At 48.6% G+C, this 15222-nt stretch overlaps 1 protein-coding gene across 1 annotated transcript in view; it reads left to right on the top strand.

Moving 5' to 3' along the window:
• APCDD1 (APC down-regulated 1) overlaps positions 1 to 14369 on the top strand; it is a 31533-nt gene extending 17164 nt beyond the window's left edge. Inside the window, exons 4-5 of the mRNA XM_084779391.1 lie at positions 10338 to 10659; positions 12428 to 14369. Coding sequence (XP_084635517.1) covers positions 10338 to 10659; positions 12428 to 12876 — 771 coding nt within the window. The 3' untranslated portion in view covers positions 12877 to 14369. The remainder of the gene's footprint in view (positions 1 to 10337; positions 10660 to 12427) is intronic.
• The last annotated feature ends 853 nt before the right edge of the window (positions 14370 to 15222 follow it).

Genomic DNA, 15222 nt, shown 5'->3' with positions numbered 1-15222 from the left:
AGGCAGGGAAGGGGATCTCACACCTACATGTGAGGTATCCTTTGAGTAAAGACTAGCTGGCTTTGCAGCTATCATGCCTTCAGGTGGCCTGGGTTGTCCACTAACTCCACCTTAGCCAGAGCATGCCCCTGCTCTCTTACTCCACACCGTTCTGAGAGTCTGCCAAGCAGGCACAGCCTTTGTCATCCCCTGCATGCCTGCCATGGACTTGCCAATGAGCAGAAAAAGAGCTGTATACCCCGTGTGTAGGCACACGACTAACCGTAGGCCTCAAGAGGCTGAAGCAGAATTGCCGAGAGGCATGCCTGGGCTACATAGGGAGTACAAGAGCCAACCTAAGCTACAGTATAAGACATTGCCTTGAAAACAGACCAAAACAAAACAACAACAGCAATAGCAACAGCAAAAAACTCATCCCATCAGTAGTTGAGGGTAGAGTCAGGGCAGGCTGTCTGTCCCTTGCCCAACCTTGTGCCACTGTTGTTGCCTAACCTTGTACCCAGAGCCAGCTTCTGTTTCCTTGCCAGCATGTGCCTGCTTAGGCTCTTTGATGTCTCAAGCTCCTTTTAAGTGCCAGAAGGAGGAGAATTGTTTTTCGGTTTCCTATTCTCCCGCCCCCAACCCCTTTCTTACCTGAATCTCTTCCCCTGAGCTTCTCTGCTGTCCCTCCAAAGTGCAGAGGTTCCTGGATAAGCCTCTTACCTGCTGAGTCTCCAGTGCAGCTTGGGAGGACCTTTCCTGAGGTTCCTTCTCCTCCCTGGTTAGAGACTGTCTGGCTTATAGCTCTTGGGGATGGGGCAGAATATGTCTCGAGAGCCAGTCATCCAGGCCCTAGCATGGGATTTCAGGGTGGCAGGCACGAAACTCTCTAGTGGAGTTTTTAATTGCTAAACAGTTAAAAGGTTTTCTTGAACTCTGGACACATTGGCAAGCATGTGGAATCTGGAAATGGGAGCCAGTCCTACACAGCTGTCCTGCTGGCACCAGCTGGGGTCAAGTATTTCCTTATCTGACCCGTTAGAGAGCCTCCGTGCTTCTTCCCTATATGAGGGAGGAACAGCATGGATGCTGTCCATCCTGTCTCCCTGGGCTGGCGAGAGGAGCCCTTCTGGCTGACAGCTCCTGGAGAAAGGAAGATTGCTGGCTGGAGAATGTACACGCGCTATCTGATGCCTGGCCACGAGACACATCCTCCTGTCTTCTCCTCCCGTCTCTGATGAGGCACTTGTGGGATCCTTTATCCAGATTCTCAGGAATCCAACTCTTTAAACTCCAGGTCTGAGTCCAAGATTCCAGAAGCATGAATGGTGGAAAGAAGTTTAGGAAGTGAGGTTTATCTAGAACGTACTTCATGAGAGAGATAGGGAGGGGGGAAGACTGGCATGCTTAGGGTGACCTGGTTTGCAGAAAGGGAGGAACAGAGAGCGAGGGGGGACCTAGCACTGGATCCTGAGGAAGGGTAGGGTGGCAAGACTGAGAGGTTTCATTTAGGTGCTGTGCTCTTGCAGAATCTAAGCACCACTGCCCAGAAAAATTAAAATTCAAGAAAAGAGAAAAGCCTGCTAGGAGTGTAGGAAAGAGTGAAACCGTAGATAAAGCCGGTAGCCCACTGAGGATGGCTTTATGCTTCCCTGGGCTCACCGAGACCTATGCTGTGGGACCACTGGCAGCCCGGCCACGATGGTTGCAAGGCTGTGAGAGGCCACTCGCCTCAGCAGCTGAAAGGGCCCGTTCTCCTCTTGTGGTCCTTTGCATTGTGCCTCTTGGCTTTGGTGCATAGAGATGCCCCTCAGGACGTTTCTAGATCCTTCCCCAAGACAGCGAGGAGAAAACGAATGGACTTGGCCAGTGCCTTTCTAGACAGTGGAGATGGTAAAGTCCAGTCGCTTGTGCCATGGGACATTCCATCAGCAGGTTGTCTGAGCTGCTTGTGGCTGTCTGGCCCAGGACAGGAAGCAACTGGGAGAGAGTTTCTTCCAAGAGTACACACGCCTGTGCAGGGGTCCTGGCGTCTCTGGCTTTGAACTCTTTGCCTCCCCCTTAATTGCTGGTCCATGGAGACCTGGCTGAAAATTAGTTTAATGCTAAATTGAGTTTGAAACCACTAGTCTTAGCCCCTGTGGAAACAGGACACCACGTAAAAATAGAAACTTCAAGTCAACTTGTTTTTCTAGGCTTTAGACAGTTTTGCTCTAAGGCTCCGAATCCTTTGGCAAATAAATGCTGTTTGCAGACTCAGGTGTGCGGGGATTGCTTTCAGGAGGAAATTGGCTACTCTTCATTAAGAAAAAAATCAAGGCGGCCTAAAATAACCCCTAAGAAGATGCTCTGAGTAGGAGTTTAACCCCAGGACAGCACTTCCCTCTGCCTTGATTTCATCAGAGCTTTGCAGTTGGCGTGTACACCCATGTTCACTCATGCAGGGATCGACTCAAATGGTCATTAAAAGCAAATAATCGCCAGGAGCCTTAGAAATGGCAAGAGTGGTAAGCAGATGGAATTGATCACTCTCCAAAACCCTCCACAGATTCCTCCACAGGGTTGCAAATCAAAAGGCCTGTCTACAAGCAAACCCCAGGCAGTGTGTGTCTTAAATTTTCTGACCTAGCAAACTCGATCCTGCAGCTGCCTGGGGTGGGAGGGAGGGCAGCACAGGGCCTTCACAGCACCTAACCCCACCTGAAGAAGAGGGTTGTTCCAGAGAAGCCTCCAGGGAACCAGCATCAGTTTGTACTTCAGAGAGTCTTGTTTGAGAGTGGTGGCTTTCACCGTCTACAAGGCATTGGTACCAAGATCTTACAGATATCGGAAGACAGCCCAAGTCCCGTGATGATGTAATGTGTTCGTGGAAGCTCTGTATACCTCCCATATACTTTAAACCATCACTAGTGGGATTATAGTGTCTAAGACAACATGAGCCTATATAAATGGCTGCTATACTGTATCCTGTAGGATACAGCGAGCAAAAACACTTGTAGGTTTGGTACAGCTGCAGTGTTTCTCCTTTGGTATTTTGATATGCATTTTGATGTATCCTCAGATTTAAAAAACAAAACAAAACAAAAATGCATGGGGAGCACATGCGTGGACTGTGCATGAAAGGGACAGTGATCTGTGGAACTTCTGGTATCTGTGACACCGGAAGCACAGCAGCAGGTATCCATGGGCAGTAGGCTTTTTCAGTTCCCTCCTGCCATAGGCTAGGTTTGTTATTAGTTCCTTGAGCCTGTGCTGGGAGACTCCTCGGACAGGACACCAGCTCAGGGAAGGGGCCAGGTACTTGTGGAAGGACCCTGTGAGCTTCGTCTTCTGCCAGAGTGGAAAAAGGATAGGGCGTTGCAGAGACGATGGGAGGTGCATGTGGTGCTGCAAAGCCTACCTAAGCTTTGGAGAGGTGTGACCTGAGAGTTTCCCAGGCCGTTCTTAGGTAAATCATCCTGAGGGAAATTCTTCCCATTACTGGGCCAGGCTGTTCACTGGGCGGCAGATGCCGCACGGTATATACAGGCAGGGAGCTGGCTGTTGGAGTTTCTTGCTTGGTTGTGTCACACCCACACCGTGGTGGCCGTACTACAGTACTGCTGCCATGCCCTGATTGCTGATACAGATCTTGTTATTTCTTGACTCCTCCGGAGGATTTTGGCAGAAAAACAGGCATGCGGGCTTGCTTTATTTAAGGAGTTAGCAGGCTAGGAAAGATTTGTTGTCAGGGACAATGCAAGCGGTAAACATTTCATCCCTTAAAAGGCAAAAACACTGAGAGGCCGGAGTGAAACCCCCAAGAAGCAGGAAATTGGCCATTTGAAAAGTATGTCTAAGCAGCTAGGGAGAGAGGAGGGGGAGCAGGCAATGAAATTTCCTCTGTGACCGATGGAGTCATCTTGGCCCCTTTAAGGGATCAGAGTGAACCAACAGTCATGGACTACCTGAATCTGAATCTAAATTTATTCGTTGCGTTGTCTTGTACGTGTGTGTGTGCACACAGAAAGAAATTCAGAGCTTGTCAGCAAGTGCCTTTATCTGCTGAGCCATCTCCTTGACCCTAAATTCAGATGCAGAAAGCAGGATGCTGCTCCCACGGACAGCATCTCTCCCCTGGACTAAATGTGACCTTCATTATTCAGATCCTTAACTACCTTGTGACAGCTTTCCCTTATCGGTCTGTCCATCAGGAGCCTCATCAGGTCCAGCAGGCTTCTCCTGGGTAACCTAGGCAATGTGAGTGGGCCTCTCTGGTCTTAGCCTGAAAGGCCTAATTAATGCAAAAGCCAGGAAGGGCACTCACAGGAGACTGTCTGCAACAGATACGTTGCCCAGCGCACAGCAAAGTTCCATTGTAAGCAGAGCTTTCACCGCAGGCTTATGGCTACCCACTATATATATATATGGTTTCTGTATGAGAACCATAAATACTTTTTTTTTTAATCCAATGGAGCAAAGGAAGTTTCCATCTTCTACTCCCATTTCTCTCCTTGAACAAAACTTGTAGCCAAGAATCGCTGCTCTGAAGGCTTGCGCTTTGTCCAGCCTGCTCCTCTAATTGATCTTTCACAAGGTCTTCTCAAGTCATTCCTTCCATTCTGGGAAGTCCGTGGAAACAAGCAGGGCACTGTCAGCAGGCGCTGCTGACCAACCCTCCAGAAATAAATGCCGGCAGGAAACAGGAGAAGCCTGAAGAGCCCTCGTCAGTCATCAGCCTCAGCGCCCTTTTCCATGGGGCTGCAGTCCTCGTGGAGGGGACATTGGCCGTTTGCAGAACCTTGAGCCCAAGAGCTGAATAAGACAGAGGTAGTGGGGCTGGAGAGATGGCTCAGAGGGTAAGAGCACTGACTGCTCATGAGTTCAATTCCCAGCAACCACATGTTGGCTCACAACCATCTATAACGAAATCTGTATACATAATAAATAAATAAATCTTTAAAAAATATAATTAAAAAAAAAAAAAGACAGAGCTAGCACAAGGCCCAAGACTGTTTTAGGTTTGTGACGTCATCTGGAGCAACGTTCTCCCTGGGAGCGTGGAGGCCTTAAGATGCGAATGGGCTTGGATGCCTGGGAATCCTGTATCCTCAGGCACAGGCTGCGGTTCTTGAACCTGCTGCCCAGGAGCAGCGGGCAGACAAGCAGACCTTGCTCCCTGCCAGCAACGCCGTGTCCTTGCGAACTGCCAGGGCGATTTCCATTTTTAACACACAAGTTCTTCTTTTCAGAGGACACTTGCACGGGCCTTATTTCTAGCTCCAACCCTCTTGAATTAAGTCTGCCCCCACCCCGGGTGCTGCTTCTGGAACCCAGAGTCATTTACATGCCAGATAAGTCCCCCACCGCTCCCCAGCCAGCACCCGAGTGAGTCCCTAGGTGAGAGCTGTTTATAGTGGGTGTAAAGAACAGCAGCAAAGAAACACCTCCTGGCGTCTGGTTTTAACGTTCAAGTCGTGCGTATGCAGAAGTAGCTCCTTCTGACTTAGAGGAAAATGGAATAATAGAGCCCATTTGGTGGACCTAGAAAAGGACATTCCTCAAGTGGGAATCTTGCATCCAAATGTTTTATTTTATTTTATCTTTTTAAATAAAACCAGTTTTGCCAAATGCTAGCCGATGGTGCAAATCATCTCTCAGGTGAAAGATCTCCGTGTGCACTTCTCATTTGCTACTGTTTAAAGCCTCTCTCACTCAGCCACCCTAGAAGCAGAGCTATTGTAGAGCAATACGACATGAGGGCTCTGCTCCCTACTTCTGTGATGTTCTTGTTATAGGTCCCTTTGATTCATAGTCATGCCAAACAGTGTAAGGATTTAAGAAAAAAAATCATTTTTAAAACTTAATTTGCACCGAGAAGCTGTCTCCTTACACACCCCCATGACTAAAGCTGTCGCCTTGTTGACCTCATCCACTGAGGCCCAAGACACTGCCACTCCTCTGCTTGTAACATCTTTGGTTGCTTAATGGTAACTGCAAACTGCTTTAAAAGGGATTGGGGGGGGCGTTGAGGGGGGGCCCAAAACAGACCTTCCTCTAAAGAATTTATACAAATGACAGATATGTTTTTTAATCAAATCGCTAAGGAAGTATAAATTTAACCCACAATAGGATACCGAAGTTGCCCATTGGGACAGCTGTTACCAAAGGGGGAAAAAGTAGAAAATAAATGTTGGCAAGGATGTGGGGGAATTGGAACTTGTATGGTTTGCTGACAGAAATGCCAAAGGGTGCAACTACTGTGGAACACAGGCGTCTCCCTCAAAAAAGTAAACAGTGGACTGTCGTATGGTATAGCTGTTTTACATCTAGGTATATACTCAAAATGAGTGAAAGAGAAATGCAAACACATAGTCTGTTTGTGGCGTTATTCCCAGCAGTGAAAAGGCAGAAGCAGCTAGCCGGGCATGGTGGCACACGCCTTTAGTCCCAGCACTCAGGAGGCAGAGGCAGGTGGATTGCTGTGAGTTCGAGGCCAGCCTGGTCTACAAAGGGAGTCCAGGACAGCCAAGACTACACAGAGAAACCCTGTCTCAAAAAAAAAAAAAACAAAACAAAAAAAGAAAAAGAAAAGGCAGAAGCAGTCGAGACGTCTATGCACAGTGATTGATGAGCAAAATGTGTCTCTGCATGAAATGATTGAGCCTTAAAAAGGAAGGCCCTTCTGACACACACTACAACAGGAGTGAGCTTGAATACATTTGCTAATGGCATTGGCCAATCACAGAATGCAAAGTACTGTATGAGTCTCCTTAGAGGAGGTCCTTAGTCATCTCCTTATAGGAGGCCTTTAGTCATATTCAAAGATAGAGAGCAGAAGGCTGCTTGCCAGGGGCCACAAAAAGGGTCATTTCAGTTAGGGAAGATGAGAAGGCTTGAGAGATAGACAGTTGTTTTGGCTACCTAACTATGTCACTATGCTGAATTGCTTAACGACACAGAACTGTGCACTTAAAAATTGCTAGGATAATGAGTTCTACGACCTTTTTTTTTTTTAAACCACAATAAAACAAAAATAACCAGTGTAAGAGTTTGGTAATACTAGTGCTTAAGAGCCAGACTCCTCCTGGTCACTGCTCATGAACCCAAACAGGCCCACTGGTTCAAACATGTCCAGCCTGCTTTTTTTTTTTTTCTTTCCCCTGCCCTATTGAAAACCTTTATCTCAAGGGCACCATTCATCTGGCAGAAACACAGGCCAGAAGAATTCTCTTGGGGCCCAGGACTCCTGCCTGCTCTTCTTAAAGAGGTGCTATTCGTAAACACCCAAGCTGCCACTCACAGAGCCATCGTGAAGCAGCCTGGGTGACAGCTGGGTCCTCCAGCAACCTGACCTTGCTCTGTTGACCTGAAGACAGTTCATCTTCAGCATTCTCCCGTTAGCACTGAGCTTCCCCTGAGCCAGTACCGGTGCGGAGGGAGAAAACAAATCTTTTCAGGGATTGAGATTTAGCTTCCTCCAAAGGCCGGAAATGAGGGGGGCGGGGCATAGTGGACGTTTGAGTGGTGGAGAGTGGGATAGAGAGGAAGCAGAGGTAGGTTTAGGTGAAAGTGAGTGATTCAGCCACAGAAACTTGTAGGACCTTCTGGAAGTCAGGTGTAGTAAGCAGCAAGCATCTTTGCTGGACAGATCCCATCAGGGAGGGGACCCAGCTCTGTGTGGACCACGGGAGACCCTGTGAGTCCGTATTTTTTGACCCTGACTGAACACCAGCTACTGATGCTTCCTCTTTCTGGAATGTGGCAGGCCACCTCAGGGAGCTTTAGACTGTCATGACTGGCCAAGGGCCTCAGTGTCATGGTGAGTAGCCTTCATGCTGGTTGTGGTAATGTTCTAACATAGCCTGCCCTGTACAAGAGCCCCAGAGTGTACATGTTACAGTCACCAACTGAACGTCCCATCCTGGCCTTTAAATGTCAGAACAACCTGTTTAGGCAAAAGCTTTGGAAATTTTCATCTCCTGGCAGCTTACTGAGAGGACATAGGATGTCAGATCTCTGGACTCAAGTTCTCTTTTACTACAGTTTGTATTTTTCTTCCATACCGTGAACCCAAAGGCCTGTGACATATGCGGCCAACAGGCCATTGCTTTGGTCTACCCAAGTGGGGGCACCGAGTGGGAACCACCTTGCTCTGCCATTTCTCTCCTGCAGCAGTTATGCAAGTGTGTAGAGTAGTTACCATTTGTGTAAGCGAGAAAGTTGAAATAGAGAAAAAAAATGGCTAAGTCATCTATGGCCACCATCTGTGAGGCAGGCAGTGGGGCTGGCTCAGGTACTCAGGAGCTGGCCAGAGACACCCTCATCTGCTGTGACTCAGCTCTGGTTCCGATGGGCTGTTTGCTTGTTATCTTTCCGGGTCCTATCTCCCCATGGGTCTGCTGATAAGAGGCTGGAGCACAGTTTACATTCTCTCACATGCCCCAGAGTCCTGTGCAGGAAATCCCGGTCCAGCAAATGCACCTGGACCCCAAGACAGGGAAGACTCGGTCTCCCCTTAACTCTGTACTCAAAAGTTATTTCACCATCTACAAGCCACACATCCTAGGCGCAAAGGAAGTGTTCTCTACTGTAAGTGGTAACTAAATTCATCTAATGAAGAAAAGGGGTCAAGTGAGTACAGAGCCCCCCTTCATGGGGGTGTGGGAGAGGCAGGTGGTGGCCACCACCCCTCCTGCCCTTACTACAGTCATCCAGGAAGGCAAGCTTGGTCACCCTTGCTGAGTCTCTTGCATGAGGGCTACCACTTTACCTTGGTGAAGGGGGTGAAATTTTGACTTCAGGAAAAAAACACTGAGGACAAGTGTGTCCCTCCGTGGGAGGTGTGAAGGTGTGACTGTGGGCCTGGGAGCATGGGGTTGCAGGTCCCAGTGAGCTCTGCCTCCCCACCTGAGGGCAGGATTAAGCTGTGGTGCATGCTCTCTGTTTGCCCCTTGTGCCTTATACAAACTTTGAGGGAGTTAAAGAGTAGAGAAGACCACAGGGTTAGATTTGTCCCGTGGCTTGGGTGAGGTGCCCAGGGCCAGCTCTCCTGACTTGTAGTGTGAGGTTTTGATTGCCAGCTCTGAAGCCTCCAGGCAGGGAGGGCAGGCAGCCAGAGCTGGCATCTGTCTTATGGGGGAACCGACCAAAACACACCAGGGGCCATGCCTCCTGAAAGTGAGAGCAAGCACCACTTTGCTGTGGACCTTAAGCTGCAGAAAGTCGGAAAAGCGAGCATTTCAAGGGCTAAGATGCTCTGAGCCTTGGGCTCCAGGCACACGTGGACAGGCTGCGCATGCGCCCAGAGTTCCCTTCCGTCTGCCTCCTCTGCCTCCTGCATTCACTTCAGGGAGACCCCGTGCTTCTCCTCATCTATAGTCACAGCTCTGTGTTTTCCTTAGTGTGTTTTGCAGTTCCCTCCTTTAATAATTTAATTCACCCATAGATCTGTCTCACAGGTACCCATTTTAAGAGTACAGTTCAGTGGCATGAGTTACAGTCCTGACGTTGAGCAGCCCTCACTACTGTTCATGTCTAGAACTCTCGCCTTAGAGACGTGAAGTTCTACCCATTATACCTGGGCCCTCGGTCTCCAACCTGCTTCGCATCCCTCAAAGTCACCCTCCCACCTCTGATCTCCAGATTTCACTACTCCATGTCTCTCAAATGAATGGAAGCAAACAATGTGTATGTCTTCATGACTGGCTCATTTCATTTAGCACAGTGTCCTCAAGTCCATTCAGGCCGTGACTTGTGCAGTACACGCTCCCTTTTAAAGCTGAATTCTCTGCCGTCGCATACGCAGACCACTGTGTGCATCCCGATTCATTTGTGGCCATGTGGTTGAATTTCTTTCTTTCTGGCTATTGTGGGTCAGAGCCCTTGCTCTGAATTCACCTGGATGTGTATTTAGGAGGGCAATAGCTAGGTCACATAGTAATTCTGTGTTTAAGTTTTGGAGGAGCCATCCCATTCTTGTCTGCAAAGGCTGCATCCTGTTATGTTCCCACAAATAGGACCAAAGAACTGGGATGTCTCCGCCTCCTCATCCACACATATCCACTGGATCTGTGGAGGTCTGAAACCCTAACAGGATTCTAAAGAGTCAGCGCCATAGCTGACATTAAGGCAGGCTGTCCTGTTACAGCTGTGTACACTGTGTGAATAAACATCCTGGCATGCTCCGCGCTCTCTTCTCAGGACAACAGAGCCTGGCTCCATTTGTTTTGGGGGTTTTGGTTATAAGTGATGATGCTCTGAGTGCCTAGTCATAACCACACTGAATCCCTCTCCCCTCCCCATTTTCAGGGATACACATGCACACCAAGCTCTCAGGAAGATGAAAGTCTCTAAACATCTTTATTTCTTTTCTTCAGAACCACAACCACGCGTGCATAGCCTGCCGGATCATTTACCGCTCCGACGAACACCACCCTCCCATCCTGCCCCCTAAGGCTGACCTGACCATTGGCCTCCATGGGGAATGGGTGAGCCAGCGCTGTGAGGTGCGCCCCGAAGTCCTCTTCCTCACCCGCCACTTCATCTTCCATGACAACAACAACACCTGGGAAGGACATTACTACCACTACTCGGACCCCGTCTGCAAGCACCCCACATTTACCATCTACGCTCGAGGCCGCTACAGCCGCGGTGTGCTGTCATCCAGGGTCATGGGTGGCACAGAGTTTGTGTTCAAAGGTAAGTCCACTGCCTCCCCACTCAGGAGCAGCTGCGGGACATTTCTCTGTGGGCAGAACCTACAAGATAAGGGTATCTCAGCTGCTGCTTGATGTGCTGAGAATGAAGCTAGAACCACATCTGCCTCAAAGCATCCTTGGAAATAGTGTCCGAGCTCCTCCCTGTTCAGAGCAAGCTAGTGCCAGGCCTTCGCATGACACTCAGGTACAGTGGGGCCCAAGCCGTCACATGGGCCACTGTAATGTGACAGTCAAGAATGGTACTGCAGTGAAACCCAGCAGCCATCTTTGGTAGCATCAGGCCCATTTGCGTGCTGGGTGCTTTTCCTAAAAGGAATACAGAGCTTCCTAATGCTCAAAGTTGCTGCTTTTAGTCTGAGGCTTGGTTGCCTGTGAGAGCTTGTCCCAGGCTTGAAGGTGAGAGCATCATGGGCAAAGTGCATTTTGTGTGCTGCTCACCCAAGCGAGGAAGCCAGAGCTTGGAGGGGCACCCGCCCCTACCACAAGGGAGCTCTGGCTGCTCTGGTTTTAAGTTTGAATGTCTATAAGGTGGTGTCCCCTTGCAATACCAAATATAGATGGTAGCTGTGCCATTGGGGCGAGCCCTTCAGAGCAGCACTGTAGTCCAATCAGTGTGAGAAATCTGTGTTGCCTTAGTGAAGCTCTGAGCATGGACACCCTCCTTTGATGAGGAGCTTTGCTCTTGTACACGCCCTTGTGGTAAAATTAATCAAGAAAAATCTGTCTGCCCACTCCAGATCCCACTGCCCTCATATACAAAGTGTAGCCTCTTAGGGGAACCCCAAGGGACCCCAAGGGCCAAGGCTTCTATTTATTTCTTCATATGTTTGTTGTTTGCAACCTAACTGCGTTTAGATCCCCAGCTGATGGGCCTGTATTAATATGTGAAAACGCCAACTCAGATATGTGTTTGCTCTGAAACCTTTTGTTGAATACTTTTTTTTTTTTTCATCCCGGGGAATCATTTGCCCCAGAAAGCACTTTTGGCTTTTGAAGAATGCTGGGATAGTTTTATTTCACACTGACGTGTGGTCAGCTCCAAACTGGGCTTAGCACTTAAACCAAATGTCACTCGTGTTTTCTGGCCACACCTACAGTATACATACTGTCATCCCTTTGTGCTCGTGGAGAATTAATTCCAGAGCTCCCTGCGGATTCCGAGCTCCAAAGTTGTTTTAGTCCCTTCCGCGAAATGAATACATGTACACAAAATCTGTCCGTGTCCTCCTTGTTCTTAACATCATTTCTCCGTTAACTTCTGCTGCCTGATGTAGTGGTAGCAGGGCTGTGTGGTTAAGTTGTGGCTGCAGAGTGAGTACACGATGCTATGAGGTGGCTGGCTGTATTTGGTCTGACCACCTTTCAGATCACATATGGAACTTCCCACCCAGGCCTGCGTTTGTGAGGACTGTGGTCAGGTTGGCAAGCAATCGATTGGCTTGTGCTTTAAAAAGAAAGCTGTGGGGCTGGAGAGGTGGCTCAGAGGTTAAGAGCACTGACTGTTCTTCCAGAGGTCCTGTGTTCAATTCCCAGAAACTACATGGTGGCTCACAACCATTTATAATGCGATCTGATGCCCTCTTCTGACATGCAGGTGTACATGCATAATAATAAATACATACAAAATAATAAATAAATATTTTTTTAAAAAAGAAAACTGTGTTGAAACAGTGTCCCTTAGCCTTTGCTAGATGCATCTGCCTCCCAAGTTGTCTCCCTGGAGTCATGGCTATATCTCTTTTCCACAGTGAATCACATGAAGGTCACACCCATGGATGCAGCCACAGCCTCCCTCCTCAATGTCTTCAGTGGGAACGAGTGTGGGGCTGAGGGCTCCTGGCAGGTGGGCATCCAACAGGACGTGACACACACCAATGGCTGCGTGGCTCTGGGCATCAAACTACCTCACACAGAATATGAGATCTTCAAAATGGAGCAGGACGCCCGGGGCCGTTACCTACTGTTCAATGGCCAGAGGCCCAGTGATGGCTCCAGCCCGGACAGGCCGGAGAAGAGGGCGACATCCTACCAGATGCCCCTGGTCCAGTGTGCCTCTTCCTCACCAAGAGCTGAAGACTTGTTGGAAGAGAGTCAAGCCCATCTATATGGTAGGGCAGCAGGGAGGACAGCTGTGTCCCTGTTACTTCCTGCCTTTGTCTGTCTCTGGACTCTACCACATTGGCGCATCCTCAGATAGAAGACATTTTCAAAACCAAGACTCTACCATTTATGACTCTTCACGCGGAGAAAGGACAGGACGTTGATTCTTTTGATGCACTTGAATGCCTGAGATCTGCCATTACCTTTCCCCTCCCCCACCTCTTCCAGCCTGTGCGGAGTCATGAGCAGCTTGTCTGAAGCTTACCCTTTGAATTGCTTCCGGCCTGACCCCTGACCTGAGAACTTCTTAGCAGTGATTGCACTTTACGTCTGCAGAGAGTCGGAACCAGCGTGTTTAGGAGTGGCAGCCAGGGTGGCAGCTACGTTCTTATCTCTGCCCTCCCACCTCTATCTGTCCTTCCAAGCTGTAAGCTTACAGGCTGCCATTCATTGTTTCTCGTTGCTTCTCCAAAACCCTTCCATCCTCCAGGTTTTCTACACTGGAGTCCAGTGCAGAGTGGGCTCGGGACCGCCATGGAGACCCTGGGTGTTCATGCAGAAAAGGTGTGGGTGTCGATGTGTACACCGGAGAGGATGCAAGGTTCAGCTCAGTCTCTGTTCCAGCCTTTAATGCCAGTCAACACTTTCAGAAATATTGGATAGAGAGGTCTCTGTGAAGCTTCAGTGTATCTCAAGTTGTGTTTGTAGTGCTAGACATGTTGAGAAGGGACGTGTGTCCTGTACTGGGTTTGGTGGCTACAGAGCACAGCCTGCTGCTTGACCCTCAGAGGAGACTGGTCCAGTTGGGAAGTTCGGAACAGCCTCCTGTTCCGGGCAGTCAGGAGCAGCAGCGCAGAGGGGCGCTACAATGTGTTAAGGGCGCCACGTGAGCGATAAGGAAACCAACCTGTGGCAGTTTTCTCTAAGAGAATCACCCATGTCCTGGCTCACACTGGGGTTGGGGTGTGAAGAAGAACCTCACCTCCAGTCTGCCATGTCTGGCACACAGAGCCTCAGTGCTCCAGGAGAATACTGATGAAAGGGGACAGGTGGGACTTGTCCCCACTCCGCTAGAAGCCACCTCTGCGCTCCGTGGAGTCCTTATGAGGCGTCATCCTGTCCTTAGAGTTACTGGCTTGACTCATCTTCCTCCTTGCATCTGCTTGGCTCTGCCCCAGCTGTGAGTTCCAGAGCCATCCTATTCCGGGCTCGCTGCTGGTCCTCGGCCATTAGGCAGGAGGAGGGGATGGCTGCCCATTCCTTTGTCTTACTGCATCTGGTGCTGTAAACACCTAGTGCTGCTCCTCACAGAGACCCATGCAGGCAAGTGGAGAACAACAGAAAACCCAGATGTAGCTGAGAGCAGACATGGAGACTGTGACCCGGGGGAAGAGTCAGCCGAGTACTTAAGGGTTCGCCATATGAAGCAGTAGTCAGCGTGGTGTTAAATTATAGCGATGGCATGGAGTACCAGAGTGCTTTATATTCAGATTATATTTTAAGTCATGGTGCATACTTGAGGGGGTTTATTCAAATGAAAATACTAACTTAATGTCTACTAAGTTTAATAAACGGAGAATTTGGAAGTAATCCTGTGAGTTAAGTGGCTTTTTTTTTGTCAGTTTAATTAATACTGATGCTGTCTCTAATAATAATAAAGAGAAAACCTATATTGACTCATTTCAGTGTTTGGTCAGGACTTGGGTTTACAGTCACTCGGTTCACTGTAACCCACCTACACTCATCTATGTCTGCTTTTTAACAATATGCTTGCTGCATATACCCCCGCAAATGAATAGGGATCAGCGGATTTGTAGCTCATGCATGAAGAATTTATATGAAGCTTGTTTGATCATGTTCTGATGGAATATAACTATTTACAGAGAAATAATAACAGCATGTGCACCACTCGCCAGCACGCTAAAGCGTGTCACCATCTTTCCCATGTCCATTCATCTCAGCTTGCTCATATCATGTTCACGTCAATCGGGTCTCTACAGTGAGGTCCCTCATGTGGCCCACAGTGATCTTGATATTGTGTGGTTTCTAGTGACCTTGAATCCACAGTGATCTCTAGGTCCTCCAGGCTCAAGGGTCAGAAATGGCAAGTCAACACTGAGATGCTTTCTTTCTTTGTATTTTTAGATTTATCTTGTTTTAATTATATATATATATATATATATATATATATATATATATTTATATATATATATACATATATTACATATACATATACATATATTATATATGTGTGTGTGCGCATTTGAGTACAGGTGCCGCAGAGTGCAGAGAGATAGATCCCCTGGAACTGGAGTTACAGGTGGGTGTGAGCCACCGAGTGTGTGGATGAAAGGAACCGAACTCTGCTCCTCTGGGAGTGCGCGATTTTACCCCTCATCTCCTGTTTACTCTTAAGACACTCTCTTACTGTGTATTCTGGGTT

This window comes from Acomys minous, assembly GCF_964271855.1.
Source record: "Acomys minous genome assembly, chromosome: 4".
NCBI lineage: Eukaryota > Metazoa > Chordata > Mammalia > Rodentia > Muridae > Acomys > Acomys minous.
Note: the sequence above shows the minus strand (reverse complement) of the source record. Positions and strands in the feature narration are given on the sequence as shown.